General features: G+C 35.8%; 1 protein-coding gene across 3 annotated transcripts in view; it reads left to right on the top strand.

Moving 5' to 3' along the window:
- Positions 1-27,613, top strand: part of UGT8 (UDP glycosyltransferase 8) — a 90,741-nt gene that overhangs the window by 27,263 nt on the left and 35,865 nt on the right. For all 3 annotated transcript variants that reach the window (XM_003929436.4, XM_010340050.2, XM_074396971.1), the window contains one exon: positions 456-1,279. In XM_003929436.4, the coding sequence (XP_003929485.1) occupies positions 458-1,279 (822 nt within the window). In that variant the 5' untranslated portion in view covers positions 456-457. The remainder of the gene's footprint in view (positions 1-455; positions 1,280-27,613) is intronic.

The following is a 27,613-nucleotide window of genomic DNA, read 5'->3' as shown; positions in this document are numbered from 1 at the left end:
TGAGACTTTGTCTCAAGGAAAAAAAAAAAAAAAAAAAAGCTCAGCTCTTCTTCCTGGGATTAATATTGACATTTAATTAGAAGATGAACAGATGTTCTACAGATATTTCATAGATATCATTCTGAAAAGATATATTATGTGTCGTTCAACCTCACCAAAATGTTATTTCAAATATTTGAAAATAGCTTACTAATGCAATTTTCTTCCCAAACAGATCCATTTTTAGTGTATTGCAGTTTATGTCAACTTTACTTTCAATTCTATATTTACATAATTGATCTTTCAAAAACAAAAAGATAATTAGAACAAATTTCAGGATAATATTTAATAGTGATTTTTTTTAAGACAAAGTATTAGATCAGATATTTTTTGGGAAAAAAGCTCTGTGATTGCTTGTTTTGAATGGCAAGCATTGTATTTTTTTTTTTTAAGTTGTTTTCTGGTTGTTGTTACAGCTATGAAGTCTTACACTCCATACTTCATGCTCCTGTGGAGTGCTGTTGGGATAGCGAAGGCTGCCAAAATCATCATCGTGCCGCCAATTATGTTTGAAAGCCATATGTACATTTTCAAGACGCTAGCCTCAGCCTTGCATGAGAGAGGCCACCATACAGTGTTCCTCCTCTCTGAAGGCAGAGACATCGCCCCATCTAATCATTACAGCCTCCAGCGCTACCCAGGGATCTTTAACAGTACCACCTCAGATGCTTTCCTACAGTCCAAGATGCGGAATATTTTCTCTGGGAGATTGACAGCAATCGAACTGTTTGACATACTGGATCACTATACCAAGAACTGTGACATGATGGTTGGCAACCATGCCCTGATCCAGGGTCTGAAGAAAGAAAAGTTTGACCTGCTGCTGGTGGACCCTAATGATATGTGTGGATTTGTGATAGCTCATCTTTTAGGGGTTAAATATGCTGTATTTTCAACTGGCCTCTGGTATCCTGCTGAAGTGGGAGCTCCTGCTCCATTAGCATACGTCCCAGAGTTTAACTCACTCCTCACAGACCGCATGAACTTGTTACAAAGGATGAAAAATACCGGTGTTTACCTCATTTCCAGATTAGGAGTCAGCTTTCTGGTTCTTCCCAAATACGAAAGGATAATGCAGAAGTACAACCTGCTGCCAGAGAAGTCCATGTATGATTTGGTTCATGGGTCCAGCCTGTGGATGCTGTGTACTGACGTAGCACTGGAATTTCCAAGACCTACTCTGCCTAATGTTGTTTATGTAGGAGGAATCCTAACCAAACCAGCCAGCCCACTACCAGAAGTAAGGTTTGCTGAATTCCTTGGTAATTCTTTTTTAATGTAAAAGTCAATTTTGATTTTTGGAAGAGATAAGATTTGTTACTGTTTGATAGCTAACAGTACTCTAAAATGTGATTAGGACATGGGGCCTCAAAATTCCCTTTATTTGGGTTCAGCACTTCCCTGGGAAGCATTCCTGCTTTGAATGAACATTTCTGTAATTCTGAAAAAACTGCTGTACCATATCGTCAATAAACTGTCTGGGAAATAGGTTTCTGATTAAGGAATAGTTACAGTATTTGAGGAGAATATAATTAAATGGTTAGTTTTAATGAGTATAAGTGATTTTACCTTTAATTACACACAGAGTCCCCTCTGTTCTACCCTAATTGCACAGGTATCTATGTTTAGCTTTGGTTGAGTGAACTGAAATAAGTATAAAACAAGTGAATAGAGGTTCTTCTCTGGGAGAGTATAACACTAGTTTATGTCCAATCATGAAAGTGAGGTGGTAACTTCCATCGAAGTAGAGAGTCAGTTAATTTAAGCTAGTAAGTAAATGTAATGGTTTTAAGGAAAGCATACTCTATTGCTATTTCATTTTAAGGATGGAATCAATGGTACTTTAAGAAACTCGGTTCCTTATGTCAAACTTAAATTGTTTTTATTGGTTGAGCCATCAGTAAATCTCTTGGTATTCTGCTCACCATCCTAGTTTGTTTTTTATTAGATATTTTACACTAGCAGAAGCCATAGACATACCTATTGTTGTCGTGAGTTTTCTAATGTCAGACCAAATCTCTAAATTTAACCTCAACATCAGGTCCCATTTACTAGGAAGTGTAGGACTTATTGCAGGATTTTCTCTATTCAAACTATTTGTACTCCTACCTCTGTAAATAGCCACTCAAAACAATTCTGCTAAATTGTTGATTTCTAGCTCTGGTACTACATACTAAAAATTCTGTCGCCGGGCGCGGTGGCTCAAGCCTGTAATCCCAGCACTTTGGGAGGCCGAGGCGGGTGGATCACGAGGTCAAGAGATCGAGACCATCCTGGTCAACATGGTGAAACCCCGTCTCTACTGAAAAAAAATACAAAAAATTAGCTGGGCATGGTGGTGTGTGCCTGTAATCCCAGCTACTCAGGAGGCTGAGGCAAGAGAATTGCCTGAACCCAGGAGGCGGAGGTTGTGGTGAGCCGAAATCGCACCATTGCACTCCAGCCTGGGTAACAAGAGCGAAACTCTGTCTCAAAAAAAAATTCTGTCAGGGCCTTGATGAAGAGTAAATCCAGCTTTTCTCATATAGATGAGAACAATCACAGGGCTGAATTTTGTCATAAGGCAATACAGTTTTTAGAAATATATGACCCGTAGGCTTTTCTAATATGGTCATTAGACTTACATTTAATAAATAATATATTGATATATTTCATGTAACATGGAAACATAGAAATGGCCTGTACACCCATAGCATTTTAAATATGTGCAGCCACTGGAAGCTATGAGGGCACACACTTGTTCTCTCTGACATCAACTGTAAAAGATAGGGATTAATCTCAGCTTATCTTAGCCATTCATGAATTTATCCAAGCTCATTTTGAATTATAAAAACTTCTCTGGCAGAATCATCTTACTAAAGGTAGTTAAAATCAGATTTTAGAAGCAGCTTCTAAAAGATTTGGTAATTGGGTGTGTCTTTACCTTAACTGAGTTATTTATAATGTTACACAAATCATTTTTGTTCTCTCTAGATCTTCATCTTTTCCCAGCTAGAGTACTACCTTTCTGCCAGCTCCTTTTGCTTTTCATCTGGGTGCTCTCTCTCTTCTTCAATCACTTTATTGAAGAAGAAATATATGTTGAAAAGGAGCTGGACACTGTGGCTCATGCCTGTAATCCCAGCACTTTGGGAGGCAAAGGCAGGAGGATCACTTGAGTCCAGGAGTTCAAGACTATCCTGGACAACATAGTGAGAACTTCTCTCTACAAAAAATAAACAAAAATTAGCTGGATATGGTGACATGTGTCTATAGTCTCAGCTACTCAGGAGGCTGAGATGGGAGGATCACTTGAGTTCAGGAGGTCAAGGCTATAGTGAGCTGAGATCACACCACTATATTCCAGCCTAGGTGTCAGAGTGAGACCCTGTCTTAAAAAAAAAAAAAGAATGTTCCGATTGCCTTTTCTTTTCTTCTAGTTCCTTTACATTTGTCTTGAGTTCAGCTACTTGAATGACACAGTGTAAGTATAGGATAATACTTTATGTTTTGTTTTCAGTACTCCCCTTTTCAAAAAGATGTACAGCATCTGAGAATTTTTTTTTTTTTTTTGGTACAATCCATGCATTTTTTTCTCTCATGGATTCCTCTGCACACAGCTGTCCTTACTAGTCTCACTATTTTGTTTTACACGAAAAACATCTTTTTAGTGGTCTTCAGAGCTTGACATAAGGGACTCAAAATCTCCTTTGATTTACCATAATTTCTCATTTCCATTGGCTTGATTTACTTTGTGGACTTCTTTCTTCTATTTCTTCTGAGCTTTCTGTAGTGGTTCTTTTGAAATGTGTTTTTTATTTACAACGTTTGCTTTGTGCCAATTAGTTTGGTTGTACACACGGACATGACGTGTGCATGTGTTATATATAGAATTATTTGAGATAATAAACTGTACCTTTTCATTCTAAAAGTTAATGAGTTTCTCAAATGCCTGTATTATTTGCAGGGCATTAGTTGTGATGATAACACAAGAGGACCCAACAAGTAGCTGTGTAGAACACATGATTCACATACGGCAGCCTAATTGTTAATTGCCTTGGTATCTTACACCGGGAATAGGTTAGGTTTTGCAGATGTCTGTAAATGACTGGACAGTGGGACTAAATTTCACAACCTGGGATGAAAGAGTAGATAAAATTTGTAAAGAACATTTTTAAAGAAGGTTTCATAGTATTTGAGCCTAAAGAAATCCTGTAGAGAGCATATATTTCGGCTCCATTCATTTTATTTATTCTTTCCCATAAAGTAGATAAAATAGACATAGAGAATAGTGCATCCATTTCTCATATAGTAGATACAAAGACTTCATCAAGGGCCACACAGAAAGTCTGTGGCAAAGTCAGGTGTAATGTGGGTCGTTTGCTATTTATTAGGTATTTTGTCAAGGTAATTGTATCTTTTGTCACTCATTTTAGCCATGTACTCATTTATAATTGTGTATAAAAGCATGCAGAGACAGCACTTTTTTGAATCTTAATTATTTTACATCTCTCAAAATATTGTGAGGACTTAATACTCAAGTCAAATGAAACCATATGGACTCTTACTTATGCTTCAGAGATTTTATAAACTAAATCAGCCTAAATTCAAATGCTTTTGATTACAAAATGTGTCAGTATAGAGTAAAAAAATTTGGTGTGCCTTCATACTGGAAATCATTTAAAAATGCATGTTAGAAATGTGCCTGGAAAAACAACTCATCATCTACTACCTGGCTACCTATAATAGGAGTCCTTACACGATGTGGACTAAGGGGAAGAAGTCTGGGTTGGATCACATCCATGTAGTGATTTATCTACTCCATCATTGCAGGCCAGGAGAGAACATGGATACAGATTTAAAAATAAAAAGTCTTTGCTTTGATCAAGAAGGTCTGTAGACAGGCCCCTATTTGAATAGATCCTTTAAATATTAAATGTGAATGAAATAATGACATCTAATTGGAGAGTGATTTTAAGTTGTATTAATTTTATTAGCAAATAATAATACCACCAAAGAAGAGTACATGTTTACTTAGGCAATCTAATAGTTATTAAACATTAAATGTTTCAGGTGATACTTTTTAGATGCCTTCCCATTGGCTGAAATGGCCTGGGCTGCCAGGCAGCTGCTGTCTGCCACTTTTCAGCTTCTACAGCCCCAAACTCTTATAGCACTTGATAGCACTTTAAATGCTGTTTTGTTGTTGTTGTGTGTTTTTGTTTTACATGGCTCTCTTAACTAGAATGTGAGTACCTCAAAAGGTTGATATTCTATAGCCTGAGTGCCTGAAAAATGGTTGACACTCAATAAAAGTTGAATATTTAATGAACTGTATAAATAGAAATAGTTGCCAAAAATAGGTGATTCGGTTAGTGCAACAATGTTAATATTATAACTATCATCTGTTTATTCCAAATTTATGTCTTTATACCATCCCAGCCATTAGGAAAAGCTCTGTGCTAAGTTGTTTTGTTTTTTTCTTTTTTTTTTTTTTTTTTGAGGTGGAGTCTCGCTCTATCACTCTGACTGATGTGCAGTGGCATGATTTCAGCTCACTGCAGCCTCTGCCTTCCTGGTTCAAGCTATTCTGCCTTACCTTCCCAAGTAGCTGGGATTACAGGTGTATGTCACCATGCCTGGTCAATTTTTATATCTTTGCTTTGTTGGCCAGGCTGGTCTTGAACTCCTGACCTCAAGTGATCCACCCAACTTGGCTTCCCAAAGTGCAGCGATTTTAGGTGTGAGCCACTGCCCCACTTCCTCCTAAGTTATTTTAATGAATTAGAATAGCTACTCTAATGTTACTGATAGTGAGAAAAGCAGATAACCATACATTACCCAATTCTGAACTAAAATAGTCTTTTCTCTCTTCCAAATATGTATATAAACAGGGACTGTAGTGAAAGACAAGCCAACTGAGGCAGCATGGCACTCCTTTTTAGGTTCTTCAGAGATGCTGTATTTCTACGTTAGGAGTATTCAGGGCATCTTAATTTCACCAGTTGTGGAGACATTTTTATTTAAGGAAACAGTCATGGGGAGAGATTTAGATTAGAGATAAACAGAGAAAATAGTACATGAGACCAAGGAATGGGCCCAGAGATATTCACTGTTTGTCATTTTTTCGTTTGCTGGAACTCCCTCAGAGAGTAATCTTGGGAACAATGAGAGGTTGAGCAACAGAGTCCTTACATTAGCCACTTGTGAGCAGGTGAATTTATAAGAAGAAAAATGAAACAAAGAAAAAAAATAGTGGCTTTCCATAGTTGGTATTGCTTGATTAACATAGACGCCATTACATGTTCTTACATATGGTGATTGAAATCTGATTTCATCATTAATGAATGAAATCTGATTTCATCATTAATGAATGAAATCTATAGGCTTGAATATGAGACCAGGGCCCTTGGGGCTAAAAGACTTGATTCAGGGTTGCAGCAGATGTGGAAAATTAAGGCCATTTTATTAATAGTTACACATCCAATTTATCTTATGAAATTTAAGGCTGGAGATGTAAAGCTTCATCTATATGGTAGTACTATGCTATGTTGGTAGCTATGTGTGGGGGTCAGAAAATTGAGGATGACAATGTTTACAAGAGACTAATAATTTCATTCCCATTACTAATTCTGAGTTCAGAAATGATAGTACTTTAACTACTGTTTGTTGTTTGTTTTACATGGCTCTCTTAACTAGAATGTGAGTACCTCAAAAGGTTGATACTCTATAGCCTGAATGCCTGAAAAATGGCTGGCACTCAATAAAAGTGTAATATTTAATGAACTGTTAAATGATAGCTTGGCAGAAAAAAATAAATTCCCTAAGGGAACTCATTAATGTAAAATGTTTTTGCAGAAGTTTTATAGGCTAGTCATGTATTTTGTTTTTATTTTATAGTAAGAAACCAAATTACCTTGCTAAAGAAATCTATCCAGGAAGTAAATAAATCAGGCATTGTTGGAACTATCAGTGACTTAATGTTCAGTTCACTGATACAGAAATTTTCTAAGCAGCAATGTGGTTTTAAATAGCTTGTCAGCTGCTCTATAGGCATTATGGGCTTACAAGGATTTCCTGATGTGATAGAATACACAATATACAAATGAATCAAACAAACTTGTGTTTAATTGATATTGCAAGATCTGACATGATTTTAACCGCAGCAGCACACACTGTTAAAGTTTTTAAGCTTTAATAAGCCCCAGGGAATTTTTCATTTGGGTATTAAGTCAAACACTGGCAGTATTTTTAAGGGAAATATTTTCAACTGATCATTTTTAGAAATGACAATTTTCTCAATTAAATTGCTGTTGACACCAGTTTGGGGGAATGATATTCTTCACAAATACTCTTATCCTAAGCCAAACAGGTCTATTTATGAAATTTAAATTGCTACTGCCAAAGAGTTTGTCAGACCTAATTCTGAGCCAGATTTTGACAGGATGGTATGAGCATGAGCTTATGAAAAATTGACGGCACTTAAGACAAACTACCTATTTTCTGGCTTTGTTTATGAAAAATTATGTATCATTTTCCAGGTATTGTACCTGGTATACAAAATAGCAGAGTGGAAAAATGTGGGCTTTTTAAAGTCAAATAGCCCTGGCATTTAGTCTTATCTTCATATGACTCTTTTGGATAAAGGAGTCAGCTTAATTAAAATGAGGATAGGATGTCAGTACTTACTTCAGAGGGTTTTTGGTATATCAGAGCCAGGACAATACCTGCTGATGGTAGTTATTACTCTATTACTTTTATTATTGCTGTAATAACTCAACTTTCAGTGAGCAAAGAGTATGGAATCACTGATCACTTCTTATTTTCCACATGCTGAAGAGAAGAATAGTTCTCAGGGGAGTGCATGGAGATGTAGGAGGGATATGGAGGAAGCATCTGTGGTTTCACCTCTCTTCATTCTGGCGGTTGACACTGATACTTCTGTTTTCATTTTGGGGATTTTTGTTTTTCCCTTTTTCCATCTTTTCTCTCACTGAAGTAGAAGGAAGATGATAATTGAGTGAGATATGTGGTTCTTAGATTATCTGGAGTGTGTTAAGAAATGAGCAGAAATTGATAGATGTATCTTCTCTAGGGTAGAAAGAATGTAGGGGGTAACTTCATCAGAATGTTGGCTTTTTAAATCTCTGGGACACTGTCTAGTTTTTCAGGCCTTTCAGTGGAGGAACTGGGACTGCAGCCCCTCTTCTGCTGGAACCACACCTATGCATTCTCCTGACTCTGTGCTTCTCATTTTTGAGGCACCTAAGGTGGAAACTCTAGAGAAAGAAGTGATTGCTTTCCTTCTAGCCCAGGATTATACTGAATCTCCTCCACACTCAGACCCTGCGGAACTAGACTCAGTATCCTAGAAATGTCAAAAAAGGCTTAGAAGTTTCTTCTAAGATCTAAGGTGCACACTCAGCAACTGACCCCAATATTTATCCCAACTTCTTTCTATAGTTTCTATTAGGTTGGTGCAAAAGTAATTGCAGTTTTTGCCATTAAAAGTAATATCCCAGCAGGGTTCAGTGGTTCATGTCTGTACTCCCAGCACTTTGGGAAGCCAAGGCAGGTGGATCACCCAAGGTCAGGAGTTTGAGACCAGCCTGGCCAACATGATGAAACCCTGTCTCTACTAAAAATACAACAAAATTAGCAGGGCATTGTGGCACATGCCTATAGTGCCCCCTACTCGAGAGGCTGAGGAAGGAGAATTGCTTGAATCCGCGAGGCAGAGTTTGTGGTGAGCTGAGATTGTGCCACTGCACTCCATCCTGGGTGACAGAGTGAGATTCCATCTCAAAAATAAATAAAATAAAATAAATAAATAAATAAATAAATAAATAAAAAGTAATGTCCCATTGTATCCTTTATATTCTCCTTCACTTTCCTCAGTATTGTTTAGATCAGAATTTCATGAAATTCTTGTTAACACATGATTGTAGGCCACTTAGTAGATCTGGGGTAGATCTAATAATTCTCACCATGTTACCTGGCAATGCTGATACTGTTGGGCAGAGGAGCAGCCACTATTTGAGAACCATTAATTTAAACTCACACAATCGATGTGATTCATAAATTTTAATAGCATTATGTAATGTATTTTGTACCAGAATCATTTTTCTGATAATTAAAGATTTTCTCTGTTTTAGAAAGTTATTTTCAGTGTAAATTGCACCCAAATAATGGATATATGTCTAGATTTCAAGAACTAGAAAAGCCCTAGATTACATTCTACATCTGGACAGCTCATTACTTTACAGTTTCATTTTGTGAAACTGAGATGATGCTGTTGAATGATCAATTCTTGCTTTAAGATATAGATCTAAATAGAATGGCCGTGTACAGCCATGCTAATAATAGGTAAGGGCCTCCGAATTAATAACTTTATTTTATTTTATTTTATTTTCTGAACTAATAACTTTCAACTCTTTTTCTTGTTTTCATTCATCTTTGTCATTTGCTTTTGGTTTTTTGTCAAGGTGTATTTTTTTAAAGCAGCATTTATCGCTATTTGTAGGAATAATTTTTAGGAGGAGATTCAAGAATTCTGATTAATATAAACATAGAGAGTTAATTAGTTGGTTAACATGCCTCCATTCTAGAAAGAGCTGTGAGAGAGGAAAATACTATTAGGAGAGAGAAAAAGAGAGAGACAGACAAACCCATCTTCTTTTGTTCTAAAACTTCAAAGAAGTTTCTATAAAAGTGGCCGTTTACTTATAGTATTTTATATGGGTGGCCTTTGACAGGGTGGGTTTTCAGAAAAAAATTATAGTGTTCAAATGCAGGAGGGGAAACTTAAGACCGTGTGGTGGATACTAGTTTCCCTTGATTTTCTTCCGCTTTTTTTTTTTTTTTCTATCTGGATATATGATAGAGTAAAATAAACCTTACAAAGTAAGCTGACTTGGTTTCACAATTCATTAAATATAGTAGCTGGTTAACAGATGTCTATTGAATTGTTTTATAATGAATTAGATTTAGAGAAAAGGGCTTCTTACAGCATTTAAAAAGATTTGATTTGCACAGATCTTTAAGAAAAACATTAGGTTCTAAGAAATGTTAAATCTTTCAGAAAAAATGAGAAAGCAATATTTTTTGAGTAGGGGGATCTCAGGTCAGTCAACGTTTATGTCTTATTCACTTTCATATCTAGTACTACAGCACTTGCACAGTACGGGCTTTAATACACATGTTTTGAAGTAACATAATCTGAAGTTGCAAAAGCCAACGTACTTGCCTAATTTTTTTGCAAAAATGTAGTAAAAGTTTTGTTATACTATATATTTCCAGACCTTTTATCAGTGAAAAGCAACTCAACTGGCTTGATAAATATTGTTAAATCCTTGAGGCTAAGTAAATCCCTTGACTATCATTTTCAGCCCATGATGAGAAAGAGATAAACCTACTTGAACATTTTTTTCACTGCAAAGTCCTCTTAGAACTTTTTCACATGTGTGACATTGAAAAGATTTTACAAACCACAAAGAGATGGCTACAGTTAAAAAGGATAAATGGCCATTTAGTTACAAATTCAGTGCAGATTTATTGGGTACCTAATATGTGACAGGCACTGAGCTAGCAATGCTAATTGCAAGCCATAGTTTTTTTGTTTTGTTACTTCTAGTCTAATGGGGGAAATAATAATGATGTAAACAAATTAATACAATGCCTAATTCCAATGCTGAAGTGCTGTAATAGAAGCCAACAGAATGCAGTGATAGAAAATAAGGAGTCTTCTCAGGAGATCAGCATAATGCCTCCTGAGAAGGTGGAGACAGCCAATAGAGGGAGAGTGTTCCAGACAACCAATACCCAGCCCCAAGTGGGAAGGATTTTACATTTTGAAGAACTGAGAAAGATCAGTGGGGACTAAGAACCTGACGTCAGGGAGCTAGGGTAGAGTGACTGAGGTGACTTTAGAGAGATGAACTGAGATGGTATCATGCAAAACCTTGTGCACTGTCCAAGGTTTGAATTTCCTTCTGAGGCTTTGGATGGTCTTTAACATGATTGGATTCACTTTTAGAAGGGTTCACTCTGGTTGCTTTGTGGAAAAAGCACAATAAAAAGGGGAAGAGAGGAGACAGCGAGGATCAATTGGGTGAATGTTGCAGCTCAGAGATGGGTTGATGGCTGCAGATGATGGTAAGAAGTGGGGTGATTCCAAGTATATTTGGTAGATAGAATTGAATAGGGTGAAGGTGAGTATTTGGATGGATGGTTCTAAAAAAACCCAGTTTTCTTGCTTGAGCAGCTGGCGGATGGCATTTCCTTGATAGAAAAGAGTAGGGCATCAAGGAGTTATTTAGGAAAATACATTGTTTAGTTGGGGACATATTGAACGTGAGAAACCTGTGTGTATTTGAGTGGATTCAAATGTCAAATCGATGTTTGAACATGTGAGCATGGAGTTCACAGGAAAGATCAATGCTCAGTATTCAGATGTGGGAGTTATATTCCCAGAGATTTTCGTAAAGCTGTGGAAATAAATGCAGTAGCTTATAGACTCTCCGAGGAGGAGGAAGGAAGAGGAGTCTCCAAGAATTCTGAGAAGTCATGACTAGGAATGGATAAAGGATAACTAGAAAAAGTGATGTTGTAGGTCCATTCATTATCAGTGTTGGTGAATCGGATGTTTCCATGAGTTAGTTGGGAACATGTACCTTGTGGTCTTGAGTCACTGGACAATTTTAGTTGTTGCTAAGTAGATATGTAGTAATAAATGACTAAATGTTTACTCTCCTTTAGCAGTCTGTTTACATTTGTGGCATCAGGCCAGTGGTGGAGGTGACAGAGCACTCACTGGGAACCAGGTGAATATATAGTCCTTGGCAAGATTGCTTTACCTTTCCTTGTCACTAAATTGTGAGTGGGTCAGTGATAGGGCTTGGACGATCTTTAAAGTGTCTTCTACTTCAGTGATAGTGTGAAAGACAATATTTTGAGCCTTATACATACGTTAAAATATAGACTTCTGTTTTTAAAACATTCTTATTTCTAGTGCAGTTGGCAGATTTCTGATAATTCATAAAGATGGAGTCTTGCAAAGAATGGACAAGAGAGAGGCATAGAAAAGGATCAGTTTCACAATTTGTTTACTAGTGAAGCTGTGACTTGTTTTTTAGTAAACTGTAAGCAATAATTAGAAATAGCATTAAGATAAGTAATATTTGTTTTTTGTTTTTTGTTTGTTTTTTTTTTTCAAGAAAACCAGTGATTAAAAATTCAAGCCACCATCACTTGAGGTCAGGAGTTTGAGACCAGCCTGGCCATCATGATGAAACCCCGTCTCTATTAGAATACAAAAATTAGCCAAGCATGGCAGTATGTGCCTGTGCCTGTAATCCCAGCTACATGGGAGGCTGAGACAGGAGAATTGCTTGAAGCCAGGAGGCACCGGTTGCAGTGAGCCAAGATCACCCCACTGCACTCCAGCCTGGGCAACAGAGTGAGGCTCTGTCTCAATATATTATTCAAGCCAAATATTATTTGATTTTGCACAATATAGAAAGTACATTGTTTCCCCAGGGAATATAACTGAATTACAATTTTTATTGAAGGGCTTTTTTTCTTCAACTATAATCTTAAAGAGAATTTTGAAAAGCATCAAGAAGTATAAATTGTTCCATTATAAAGACACATGCACATGTATGTTCATTATGGTACTGTTAACAATAGCAAAGACCTGGAACCAACCCAAATGTCCATCAACAATAGACTGGGTAAAGAAAATGTGGCACATATAAACCATGGAATACTACGCAGCCATAAAAAATGATGAGTTCGTGTCCTTCATAGGGACATGGATGAATCTAGAAACCATCATTCTCAGCAAACTGACACAAGAACAGAAAACCAAACACCACTCATAGGTGGGTGTTGAACAATTAGAACACATGGACACAGGGAGGGGAGCATCACACACCGAGGTCAGTTGAGGGTGGCTAGGGGAGGGACAGCAGGGGGTGGGGAGGGAAGGGAGGGATAATGAGGGGAGAAATACCAGATATAGGTGGTGGGAGGATGAAGGCAGCAAACCAACTTGCCATGTATGTACCTATGCAACAATCCTGCATGATCTGCACATGCACCCCAGAACCTAAAGTACAATTAAAAAAAAAAAGCATCAAGCTATATACATAATTTTCTTACCTTTTAAAAAGTATACCTTTCAGCTTTTCATGATAGAGAATTTGTAGATAAGATTTTGTAAAATTTTTTTTGAAACATTTTAAGGAAAATATTGAAATTACAGGAAAATGCTTTGAGCCTTGCAAATTTATTTTGGTAAAGTTAAAATGCTTTCCCCCACTCCCATAAAAAAGACAGTTATTTCAGTTAAGTTTTAAGTAACTTGCTTTGTAAATAAAACTTCAAATGAGGCTTGTTTACCAGATCTTTACAGATTTAAGCAGCAGAAATTTATTCTAATGTATAATTTGGGTCAGTTTCCTGTTATAAAGACAGAAAAGTCTCAGTTGTTTCCAAATTTTAGAAGCATTAGATGTTATGAGGAAGAGATATGTAAAAATGAAAAGAGAAGTTATTTATCTATTAGATTATGTACAACTTTTCATATGAACAAAAAAAGCTCATTTTTCAGAACATATAGGATTCTGATAATGTTTTGATATAGATGATATAGTTTGTCTCTCTAGACTTGCTTAGTAATAACTTTAGTCTTTTTAGATTAGTTTAATGGAGATCATATTTAATATGGTTTATATGTGATTTCAAATGAATACGCTATTTAAGCTAGGCTTATTTTCCATCTAGTCCATATAACTTTTAACAGAAATGACAAATAATATATAGATATCAGCTTTATTCACATATTATATATAATCAGTACTTATGTTGATTACTTCTTTCAGCTGAATAGGGAATAGGGCTTCAAAAGGTTTATATTTAGTATTTGAGTACTTTTGTTATTCTCTTTAAAAAGTCAGTATTAGGCACTACTGGTTACTACCAGCTGAAGCCTAACACAGCTGTGTATTTAGCATTTAATCATGCTAAGAATTGCTAATTAGAAAATCAAACCGGACAAAGCGTACCCAGTGGAGTTGATACAATACCATTTCTGTTTGAGAACCATAAATAAATAATCTTTACGCATTAGTGTTTCATTAATAAGCATTTGTACTAAATGTGTAAAGCAGGCAATCTTTAACAAAATGTTTTAACTCACTAGAAATAATTTCTTGATATTATCCTTTCACAGAAATCCATAATCTCTTTAAAATATAGGCAGCTTATCAAAATTAAGTTTCTATTTAGCCTTTGACGTCCCTATTTTTCATTTTCTCCTATTCTGCTTCATTTCAGCCTTCTGCTGCCCCCTTTCCCCTCCCCTCAAACTTCCCGCTGCCCTCTCCACTCTGCGTTGTTTTACCCTACATTGGAACCCTGTGGCCACAAACCAACTGGAGCATCCTCAATTAACCTTATTGTGGCTCAGGCTCCAAAATTCCCTTCACTCACTCTCTCTTTCTCTCTCTCTCTGTCTTTTTTTTTCTTAAATTTAAACCACCTTGTTTCTAAACCTCAGATGCACTTAGCAGCAGCAAAGAATGAGGGCAAAGACGTTCATTCAGCACTATGTGTTAATGGCTGATAGCAATTTAACATATTATCTTTCTAGGAGTAGTGAATATTTTATGCCGAAATTGGAGTCTAGTGACAGTGAGGCATAAATTGGAAGAATCAATAACAGCAGCATAATCTGGTTAGTAAAAGTCAGAGAGGTGATGGTTTCAGAAGATTAGGAGAACACAATATGAATGCCCCTAATACCAGTTTTATGGTCCACTCCTATGAGCGATTATGGCTCAAACTTTTTCTGAGGAAGGAGGTAAGGCAGCATTTTCAGCTGCATCTCACATCTCACGATCATTGTGAGTTCCCAGGTAATAGTGAATGTTACAATGCTTGGTATGTTGCTTAACATCCTTCTGTAGATGTAGTTTTTTCTTTTCTGGTTTGAGAATAAAATAGGCTGGATACATGCTATGTTGCTGTTTAGATTGTACATAGTTTTTTGAGTATGTATTCTTGTCTAGAAATATACATTTTGGGAGGTAAGGAAGTTGCAATTTCCATTCAATAAGTACACACTTAGTTTTAGCCTTTGTAGACCAGCTGTTTTCACTAATTACTATTTTCAAACCTGTCCATGTGGTAACAAAGAGTCCTGGGATTCAAGAGATTGGAGTTTGAGTCTCATGTCAACCACTCACTGATTTTGACATCATGGAACTTGTCACATGAACTTTCCAGATGCAGCTTTCTTATTTGTAAAAAAAAAAGGTAAATAATATTTTTGTCCATATCAAAACATTGAAGATCTATTGAAATAATACTTGTAAGTATCTATAAATTACAGAGCATTGTTATAAAGCCCAGGGGTTTATCGCAACATTACGTAGGAACTATACATGATGAATTTTTAAAAACACAATGCATCATTTTCTAAGATGAGCTGCATATTTAAGAGAACATTTAATGGAAAACCAAACATCTCGAATGTCGCTGCCATTTCTTCTACTAAATCCAGCAATAAACAGGCTTTTTATGGAAGTGTTATTTACTTAAATGACACCAAGAGCCAGAAAGAAAGTCGCAAAGACATTTGAGAGGCAAAAATAAATGCCAAAATGCCCAGGAACTAACATTTATTTACTTGACTCACTGCAGCTGCCCTTAGGCCTTCATCATGCAGCGTTAATTTATTCCAATTATATACCTGCTAAACAGCTTGGTTATTTTATTTCCAAGCCTATGAAGGTTAAAACAGCAAGTATATTTTTGAGGCAGGCATGCTGAAAGCACTGAATGCTGATGATGTAATGACCTGACAGAACAGAGAGATCCAGAAGCACTTCATCATGATAGGCCCCCTTGATTCACTTGCAAAATAAAGAGTTTGGGCTAAACCAACCTTCAGAATTACAGGCTAAAATATGTAACCTCATACATGTTTTCTACCAGATTAATATATTTTAAACCTTTGGCAGATTTCTTGAAATTAACTTTACCATAGAATACATACATGATATAAATTTAAAATGGCATGTGGTACTTGTTTTATTTACTTAAAACAGCAAAGAAATACCCTTTTATCATTATGATCAGACCAGACAATGACACTTAAAACATTGTAAATCGTGTATTCATTTAAATCCAGTGACTATGTTAGCTCCTGAGAAGGCAGGATCTAGCAAAACACACTCGTTTTTTGCCCTCGTTAAACGACTGATCCCATTACTCAACATTTAGAAGTGCTATGAAGGAAAGCATAGAGTGCTAGAGAGTATGATATTAGGGCCTGGAAATAAAAAACAGGGTCATTACGAGCTTTTTACATGAGGTTTCCAAGGGTGTTCCACTGTAGTTTTTGCATTCCTGACTTCTGGATCTTTGCTAAGAAAATGATTACTAGGTAACTGACAAGAAGACCCTCTGGAGAATCCAGTAACTAAAGCTTTTTGAAAGGAGTAGGAAGAAAATCTCCAGATGAGGCAAATTTTAGGAGCATCCATCTGTCCTCCCTCCTTCTCTTTTCCTTGCTCATTTCATTCTTTCAATAGTAATTTATCAAAGGTCACCAAGTGTAAGACACTGCACTGGCTCACTTTTAAACTCATCTCCTGTGACAGGCAGCAAGGACTTCCTCCTTCTCCTATCATGACTGACATTTTAAGTCTTCTGATCTTTGATTAGGCCGAATGTTCTCTACTTTATTGGAAAGTTCATTCATCCCACTCGTCACTTGTTTGGATGATGAATTCTTTATGTCATTTTGTGACTCCTTTAAGTTTTGTAGGTCTGCTGTGTCCAATTATGCTCAGGCCTGACTGGTATTTTTACATTATCTCTTACTGCAGAAGATTTTCTAGCTTTCATTCCAAACTCACTGAGGATTTCTCACAGACTTTCCTAATCTGGTGGGGATCTTAGCAGAGGATATTACTTTATCCTTGTAAAAGATCATGTCCAGCCCTTTATACTTATATCGTTGGCTAATTCCATTACTTATTGGGAAATATTTATTGAATGCCTATCAACTAGAAAGGGCTCCATTAGATGCTGGAGATACAAAATAAAATCCTGTAGCCCTGAAAGCCCTCATGGATCTTGCAGGCAATCTGTAAGTTTTCTAGTTCACTGTGATTCCAGTGCCCTTTCCATTTGTGAAAGAAAACCCAAATGGAAATAAAGGATAGGAATCTCTGGCTTTCTTCTACCCTCATTATCAGACTCCATTCACATTTCATTCATCAATTCTCTCAGTAAATATATTCAGTATCAGGAGCTATTCCAGTCAGATACTCGAAGAACCTGCTGCTCCAAGCCTCATCTTCTAGGTGTTCTGATGTCCCTGGCTCTATTGTTTAACAGAAGGACATTCACATTTCCAATAAACCTAGGCATAGTTGAGGACAAGAGTTGGAATGGGATTATATATCCAGAAAGTGGTACCATGAAAGGCAGCCTTGCTGGCCTTTAGTTAATTTGGAATGAAGAATCTGTGTTTTGTAATCTTTCCCATTATTTTGCTTTGCCTTTTCTTCTTTTATTGTCTCTTGACTTTTCCTTAACAACTGAGCATGGTGCCTTTTGAAAACCATCTTTGAGATTACCTAAGGAGGTTGCTTGGTACTAGATTGAGCACAGGTTTTAACACAAGGCAAACCTGTGTTGTAATCCTGGGTTTACTATTACTAGATGTAAGTCATTGGGAAAGTTACTTAATTTCTCAGAACCTCAATTTATCCACGAAATGAGAAAAATTCTTCTTTTGGAAAACAATCAAATGAATTGTGTTAAGTACCTGGCACACAGTAAATCTGCTTCTCCTTAGTTGCCTAGCATTGTCTTCCTGAAACAGAGCTTGCCTGGAGGAGAAGGGGATCACATGAAAGCAATGAACTGGAATCAGGATAATGGATACCTTATTGCATGTATGAAACATCAATTGTTGACTTCAGTTTCATGTCATATTGAGTGCATTTTCCTTTTCATTTTTAAGATTTTATAGATTGATTGTTTTAATGTAAAAGTATATTTTTTAGAAGAGAAAAGTTTCTCAGGTTTCTACTTCTACTATGTTTTTCAGGAGGAATATATTTATAGCTATTGACTCAGGTAAGCCCTAACTGACATCCAAAATAAAATAAGAGATTGTTTTTAAGTGCTAAAGTTAAAAATATATATGTGATATACCTTAAGGTAGCTGGTTTTATTTAATTCAAAGACATCCTAGGAAATATCATCAAAGGACCTGTATTTGTTTTCACACTGCTGATAAAGACATACCTGAGAGTAGGCAGTTTACAGAGGAAAGAAATTTAATGGAGAGCTCACAGTTCCATGTGGCTGGGGAAGCCTCACAACCATGATGGAAGGCAAGGAGGAGCAAGTCACATCTTATGTGGCTGGTGGCAGGCAAAGAGAGAGCTTGTGCAGAAAACCTCCTGTTTTTAAAATCATCAGATCTTTTGAGACTTAATCAGTATCATGAGAACAGCACAGGAAAGACTTGCCCCCATGATTCAGTCACCTCCCACCAGGACCCTCCCACAACACATGAGAATTCAAGATGATATTTGGGTGGGGATACAGCCAAACCATATTAAGACCTATCTTAGGAAATATCACCAAAAAGATAAGTTTGTCCTACCTTATGTGAATCTTGGCTCTTTGTGACATTTTATCATTGTTGCCAGTCATAGAGTATTTCTGTGGAGAAGTTCTACTAAGCTTTTGAATGTTGCTGTGTTCAAAAAACCTGACAGGCAATGTCTAAATTTAATAACTAAAATTAATAGCCTTTAGAAAGACTAAAGCTTAAGTCTAAATTAATAATTTGAAATGAATCTTTGTCAATTAATAATCAATCGCTGCTGAAAGAGCCACAGAAGCTCTACTGTTGGTGACATTACTGTCTTTATAGACAAAGTTACCTTAAAATAACAGCATCATTAGGTGTTTACTCCTTCCCTTTCATCTGTGGGAGAAATCTGTCCCTCTTTGTTCAGACTCACTTTGTTTCTATTCTCACAATCAAGGCAATACTTGGAATTTGATTACATTAAATTTGAGTTTGGTAACTGACCTGAATGACCCAATCACAGGTTCCAATTCATGGAAGCTATGAGAGAGTTATTTCATAATTTAAAATGTTAGACCTAGAAAGTTTTCATAATATGTTAGTTTTTTTAAAAATGTGGTGTCTGCAAACCGTAATGGGTATTAGACACAGGTTTATTTATATACGTTTGTCTGGCCAGGGTTGCAGTGATAATGAAGACCTCTAGTCTATTGATGATATTTATTGATTCATAAAGTGAGAGATTAACCATTGTAGTAAAGTGACTGTAGGAACCAATATAGTAAGCCACTGTAGTAAATTGGAGAAAAACAAGAGAGAAGAATGGAACAACAACAAAAAAAAGATTTATTAGATTTTTTGGAACCTGAAACGGAAACAAACTTGAAGAAATTATGAGATCAAAATGTCTTCATTGCCTGAATTAATCTTCTCATTTTCTTTTACACTTTGACAGAAAAAGGAAAAGTTGGTAGACATTATATTTTTCCGTATACCTGTGTACTGAAAATAAAATCAATGTGACTGATAGTTTTAAAAGTGAATTTGAGATGTTACAAGATGACATTCAGTAGTTTTTAAGTTGGAAATTTATGTAAAAGGCAAAGAAATATCAATAAAAAGAGGAAAGGGGGCTTCTTATCCTTGTAAAGTAGGTGAGATGTGAATTAACGCAAACTAGATGCTGAGTAACAGCATCTTGTTAAAATTGTTAACAGGACCCTCACGTATGGAATAAAATTGCAAGGTCAGATGCAGCAACGTGTGGCTGAAAGATCATGAGCTTTTTCAACATATATGAACCGTTGTTGACTTTTTTTGTGTGTGATTTATATCTTTGAGATCCTAGGACTTCCTGAGTCGTCTGTTCTCATTTTTAAGGGAAATGATCTATTGTATAGTGATGTTTTGCAGTTTAAATGGGATAATAAAATGAGTAAAGCACCTTTTTCTGCCATGCTCAACACATATTAGGCCCTCAGTGATCAGTAGCTATTTCTTAGCTTGTAGCAAGATTAACTTATATTACAATTTTGTGGGTGGAGTTTAATTTATGTGTTCTTTGCCGTATGAGACTGCTCAGCTAAACTTGATATTTTTTACCAACTTCTCAGGCTATGACTATTTTGCTTCCTGAATCCTCCTCCTGTATTTTCACTTGAATGAGCAGCTATATATTGAATCACCTAGCATGGACAGCTGAATAAACTAGCACTCATCACTATAGTAAAAAAACCTCTCATTTTATTTATTTCATCTTTGTTTCTTGTAGCTGTTTTAGTTTGTAAGCAATAGGATTTGTTTGCTTGTCATTTAGCTTTCTTTTGGTATGTGAGAAAAATGTATTTGTTTAAAAAAAAATGTTGTTTTAAAGGCCCTTAATGGAAAGGTGATAGGAAATAAATGGGGTAGAATTGTTTAATGACAATATTTTAGAAAATTTATTTTTAATGCATAATAGGGTACTTTTATTTTGTGGATTATTTATTATCTATGGGTCTCTGAGGTCAGCTATGAGATCTCTGATTAGTATTGTAACTCAATCAGAACAAAATTAGAAACAACTACTCCTTTAAAGGATTGTTTTTGTCCACAATGGGAAGTAGCTTTTTGAGATATTTAAAAGAAGAACAAAGGGCTTTTTTGATTTTTATTATTTGAATGCCGTTTTAGTTTGTTTAATTGTAGGTGGAAGTCCAAGGTAAAATTATGAAATGGTAGTGCCCAGGACTTAAGATGCACAGTCACGATACTCTCTGACTTTTTTGTTTATATTAAGTTATAAAAACAGTGTCTGGATGCGGGTCAGTGGCCGTGGCTTCTAGGTAATTAGGCACTCATATTCAGGAGAACTGAAAGAAATACCAAAAATCAAGTTTAAATTTTAATAGTTAGACAGGTTTAGGGAATGACAAAGCACTTAAATAAGCCACTTGAATTACAGTTGGGACAATTAGGCAGGAATATCCTTGAAAAAAAAATATTGCACTGAGCCACATAGTGACAAGGAGAAGTTGTTTTTGTTTTGTGCTTTTCCATTTGGTACTGATAAAGAGGAACTTGAGGGGATTAGAAAAGATATTATCACATTTTTCTGAGTGAAGTCAGTACTAATTAGCCTTTAAATAGCTTCAAGGCATTATTTTAGACCATATTTCAAAAAACAAAAGATAAATCACTCCAACTATGTTTCCTTCTGATAATGCTAAGCACAGTATGTATTTGGCATTATACACAGTAGGTACTCAGTGAATCTGCTGGACAAATAAGTGCATTTGTAATTTTTATATCGGTTTCTTAGATGGGGGAAAAACTAAGACTTTAAGCATATTACATAGGAGTTAGAGAAAGGGAATCACTTTGGCTAACACAGGCATTCTTTTTAAATATTCTATTTAGATCTCTTAAAAGCCATGACACATCAAAAATGAAATACACATTTCACAAATTATCAATGCTCCTTTCTGGTTTCAGCAAATACTGGTGGTTCCTCCTTGGAAATGTCATCTATATTTTTCTGTTCAGGTTTATTTCCACTCCCATTTTCTGCAAACTGTTGTGACCTAGCATGTGAACAATCACAGCACCTATGAACCTGTTTTCCAGGCTTTACCCTTCAGCCGTGGTGCCTTTCTTCTCTAAATCTCATCTATGCTGAAAACAATGACTGATTGATCTTCAAACTACACGCACTTGTTATGTGATTTCTCCCTTGAGAAATAGTTTTTTCAGAGCCCCATATGTAGATGATGAAGTTAAAAAACCTGATAACTGGCATTCAGACCTACCTGTTCATTGGTAACCTTCTCATTTTATGCCTCATAGTTATTCACTTCAGGTAAACTGATCTGTTTGCCATTTTTAACATCACTTCACCTGGAAGGCTTCCTGGACCCTTTGATGTTTTTTCCTGAATATTTAGCATATCACAATGAATTGCAATGATTCTTTTACTCATGTTTCCCTCCTTGGACTGTGATGAATTCATTGGCTCCTCATTTGGATCTCTTGAAGTAGGCACTCATTTTATCGTCTTTGTCTCCCTGAGGCTGGCATATTATAGTCCTTTCATAAACACACACTGAATGGATGAATTAATACAATATATAATTCATTATCTATGCATCTTCGAGCCTTTTGCAGCCTAAAGTGTTCTATCTCTTGCTTTATGCCTAGTAAAATCCCGCCTGTCCTTCATTTCTTTCAGTTAATGGTTATTGAGTGCCTCATATGCTGAGTATGAAGCATGGAGTGGTCAACATGCATCTCTGCATGGTCCCTCTACAGCTGAAAGTGGTCCACTTGCCTCTTAAGTTATCATTCTTAGGCAGTACTTTGCTGGAATACATCACATACAGTTATACATTCATATCCTTATGTCTTAATATTCCTAATCTGGTTATTAGCACCGTAAAGCTACTTTCAGCTTCTTCTACTATAATTAATTCTGCTATGTTTTTCTACTATAATTAATTATAACACGCTACACAGTCTGTCTTCACACAAAGACAGACTTTCTAACCATCTTCAAGGTTTGGAAAATGTAAGGAAACTTTGAAGGGAGAATTCAGGCTGTGTTTATGGTGAAGAACATTCAGTGAGCAAACAAATTAACAAATCCCAATATTGGTGAGAAGTTGTTACCAAGCCATGGGAAAGTTTCTTGAATGAGGATAAGCATCAAGAGTTTCAATACCAAGGTCTCTTTAAAACAATCCCAGTGGTGATTGTTTGGTGAGTGCTTACCGCGAGGAAGTAGAGTGTTGAGTGCTTTGCATGCACCATTTCATTTTGTCCTCATAATATCCTGTAAGATACAAGAAGTATTGGCAACCTCATTTTCCTTATCAGGTAAGAAAAGATGAGTAACTTAATCCAAGTTGCATAGTGAGATATCAAGCCCAGGTCTTCTTGAATGCCTGTGTTTTTAACCACTATTTTTGAATGCTGTAGAGTTAATTTGTTATTGAAATAGGCTAAACTATTAAAAAAATTATTGGAGGTTGAATAGTATTTTCCCATTTTCTGGATTTCTCCTAAACAGCATGATTAAATTTTTATCATCAGGCCATAATATACTAATTTTTGTGCTTATATATCACATTTTTAGAAAAAGACCACAAATGGTAATTGTGTACTAAAATTTCTAATTTTATACAAGATGAAAAATAAATAGAGACAATAAGGAAAATTCTCTTATGGTCATCACAGAAAAACCTGCTTATACTAAAGAAGTAGTCATCCAATATATACCAAAGACCTTAAGTTAACATGCCATCTGGGAAAAGACAATTTCACAAAGGCTAGATTTGTTAGATTTGTGCTTTGATATGATACACATATGTTTTCTATTTATCTGAGTTGTATAGGGAAAGGTTAGTGAAATCAGTAGATTATACACATTTCAGGACACTGTTGATTTAGCAAATGTTTATTGAGTGTATACTATGAGCTAGAGCTTGTCTAGGTTTGAGGGACAGAAGAAAGAATGAAACAAGAATGTACATTTTTAAGCAGGAAGTCTGATGTAAACAATTAAATAGATAACTGCGCAGAGACACAGTATCTTTTTGTCCTATTATGTGGTATATGTAATAAGAAATATCGCAGACTATCTATTGATCTTTCAAAGTGAATTAGCTCCGAAGATATACTTAGATATACTGTTTTGCAAGATTTATGTGTGATATGATACTTGAAAAACTTCATGGGGTTGATTAGTGACAAAACAAAAGTGCCTTTCAGGGAAAAAAATTGACATTTATTTTCGTTGCTAATTAAAAGAGACCCTGAATCAGATATCTTTAGTTGAACAAAAGAGCAACATGAACTATTTATTTGTTTGAAATTCACTGTGAAATAAAGATAGCTGTTAATTTAAGACATATTAGATGACACATATGTCTATGTATATAGATATATGTATACAGATATCTGTATATATATTTATATATGCATAATAAAACACTTCAGCCTCAATCAATGTCATAGAAACAATATGGTAAACAGTGAAGTTGTCATTGTCCTGATGATAATCATCAAGAGTACCATGGGACATAATTTCTGTTTTAATAAAAAAAGTTATTTTCCAGAAGTAGGATTTTACAACTGGGGTTGCACAGGAGAATAAAGCCCTGCAAAAAATGATTTGAATGACTATTTTCTCAGTTCTCCTAAAGATGACACAGAGATAGTACCATTTCCAGATGCATTCGAGAGAGGTTAATTCATTGCACGCAATGGACACCTTGGATAGGGCATTAGGTCTAATTCTCTCACAAAACCAGAGATGGGAAAGGATCTTGGCTAGTCTCTTAAAATAGATTTCCATGCTATGTGATGCTAATAATTCATGATTATGATGTAGTGTTTTCTGATATGCCTAGAAATGACAATATTTTTTGTTTCAATTTGTTCAAATTGTTGGGGCCACTGCCACTTTCATGTTAGAGTCACAGTCCTGCAGAAATGCACTTCCACAATCACTGGGGACAGGCTTTTGCAGAAGTTTCAAAGATTGAAACAGTACTAAATGTTTTGGAATTCAAAAACATGACTAATGATCTAGGGAAAGAAGCATGTTACCATCACTGGGATTTAGTCTGACCTCTTCATTTGATTTTGTTTGTAAAAGTATATACAACTAGAACCAGATTGTCAATTTCAGTAGTAAATAATTTATTCTTTTTTAGAAAGTCATATTGACATCTGTAGAGATTTTATCAAATTTATCAATTATAGCTTTAATTAGTAAGTAGTCTCCAGTGGTATTGCTTGAAATGTTATAAAAGACGTCAACTGCTTTCTTCCTGAGGAGAGGAGCTATAGTAATAACTTCTGATTTTGTTTTAGGTCGTTACTTAACGATGATAGTTAAATAATAATAGCCAATGCTCACTGAATGCTTTTTTATATCAGTTACCATTCTAAGCAATTTACATAAAATTAGCTTTTTTTTTTTGGTTTGTTTTTAAGGGAGCTCACTCTGTTACCTAGGCTGGCGTGCAGTGGCACTATCTCAGCTCACTGCAGCCACAGTCTCCCAGATTCAAGCGATTCTCCTGTGTCAGCCTCCTGAGTAGCTATGACTACAGGCTTGTGCCATCATGCCCAACTAATTTTGTGTATTTTTAGTAGAGGCAGGATTTCACCATGTTGGTCAGACTGATCTCAAACTCTTGACCTCAAAAGATCCACTCCCCTTGGCCTCTCAAAGTGCTGGGATTATAGGCATGAGCCATTCAGAATTAGCTCTTTCAAGCCTCATAACATCCCTATAAGGTAAGGATTGCTTGCATTTCCATTTTGTAGATGAGAAACATGAGGTCCAAGGAGGCTAAGTGACCCTAGGGTACTGGAATTTGCCAAGATTACATAGCCAGTGAGGGGCAGAAGACAGAACTTGAACTCAGGCTCCTGGCTCCTAGGCATCACCATGCCTCTGTCCCTTATCCCCTTCTATTACTTTGTCCTTGTTTTTGATTGTTAATTGACAGAACTCTGGAAGACATTTTGTGAACATAGACAGATATTTCAGTTCATAGACAATGTAGTGTTCTTGCTTATTTTTATGGTTAGTTGATGTCAATTCAATGTGCTATTTGTTAGAGAGATTTTTTTTATTTCCTGAAGACTCTAAAATCCGCTTAATTCAGCCTGCCTTCTGAGATCCTTTGCCTAGTTGACTTTTCATATATAATAAAAGATTCCTTATTTTGATTCCCTTTCTTTTCATTGTCTAGGATAAAATGCCATTTCAACGTATTTGAGCTTTCTCCGAGCAGATCAGTATGTGATAACATTTATGTACATTATTAATACTCAAAAGCATATGAGAAATGAAGAGTATGCACTTCTTACTTGTGGTGCGGAAGGAAGGGTTATAAATGGTGTGAGCATGTATGTTCACTAGCATCATTCATATGTGATCTCAGACACAGAAAATCTTTTTTTTTTTAGTCAAATCAGATTCAGGATACTTAATGAATGGTATGTAGGCTCTATTGTAATAGTTTTGGGAAAGGCATTATTTTTCAAAATCTTGCCATTATGGAACAAAAATGAGATTTCAGGCATATATAATTTATTTCAATTTTGTCGTAGATTGTAATTAAATAAGAATATATTTATGAGGAACAAGCTGTTGACATATTTTTAAAACTCCAGCTGCAGAGCTTATGGTAGATGAATGCCTATGCACTAAACACATTTTTTTAAAGGAAAGAAAATAATTAAAAAATTAATAGAAACTACAAAGTGTTTACCAGTTGCAAAATTGGTTAAGATTTCTTTATGTATAACATTGCTTATCCCTGCCTTCAAATATATGGCATGGGAAAGAAAAAGAATGTAACTTTTGGGAATATAGTACAACATAATTTCTTTCCATTGAGCAAATTTGTAAATACTTATAAATTGCTTCAATTTATTAACTTTATCCTTTTGAGGAACTTTAAATAACCTGGATTATTTCATATAGTGTATAGCCATGCTAATATTTTAAGATGGAGGGCACCGCATTAAAACTTAGAACTGGAGCTTAATTGTAGCTCTGCTTCTGGTTACCGCCTAGCAGTTAATATCTTGCTTCAATTTCTTCAGCTGGAAAATAAATTACTAATACAATATAATTTCAGCTTTTCTTTAAAATTAATGATCCTGGATAATATTGAATTGCATATTGGATATGCAATTTCTGATCCCTAGGGTATTAGAGGTTGCCAATGTAGTGTGGGTAGAGTATTCTAGTTTTAAAGCAACATGAATGATCCAAAAATTAGTATTATACTAATAATTTACTTTGCAGTGCTTCTCAGATCTACACACCACAGAGGAATCAGTTTGCCTACTTGAGTGTTACTGAGCTAGCCGTATATAGTCTATCAGAAGTGTGATATTTATTCATTTATTTAAAGTCTCCCGTTTTGTATTCTTTGTGGTTACATCACTTAGGGTAAGGTTTTAGCCCATGTAATTGAAATAAAATAAGTAGCGATACACAGTAGAAGTTTACTTTTGTGTCACATCAAGAAAGTTCTGAGATAGGCAGTCTAGGGTGGTATGACTGCTGAGAATCAGTAGGGACCCAGGCTCCTTCAACACTCTGCTCTACCACTCCTCTGTGCAACACTTAACCCCACAGTCAAGATGACTGCTGCATTCTAGCCATCAGCTGGTACATTTTTAGTACATGTCATTGGCCAGAACATTGGCTAGCCATGTGTCCACAATTAGCTTCAGCTAAGACTAGAAAATGTAGTCTTTAGCTGGGCTGCGTGGGGTTGCCCAGCTAAAAGTTAGAAGTTGTTACTAAAGAGGTGGAAGCAGTTTCTTCCACAATGATCTACCTATGTTTGTTTTATTAGTTAAAAAACAAACAAACAAACAAACAAACAAAAAAAAAAACCCTTGAACTTTATTTATAAATTACTATTAAAATTTTAGAATAATATATTCATCTTATATCTTTATAGT

This window comes from Saimiri boliviensis, chromosome 3 (genome assembly GCF_048565385.1).
Source record: "Saimiri boliviensis isolate mSaiBol1 chromosome 3, mSaiBol1.pri, whole genome shotgun sequence".
NCBI lineage: Eukaryota > Metazoa > Chordata > Mammalia > Primates > Cebidae > Saimiri > Saimiri boliviensis.
Note: the sequence above shows the minus strand (reverse complement) of the source record. Positions and strands in the feature narration are given on the sequence as shown.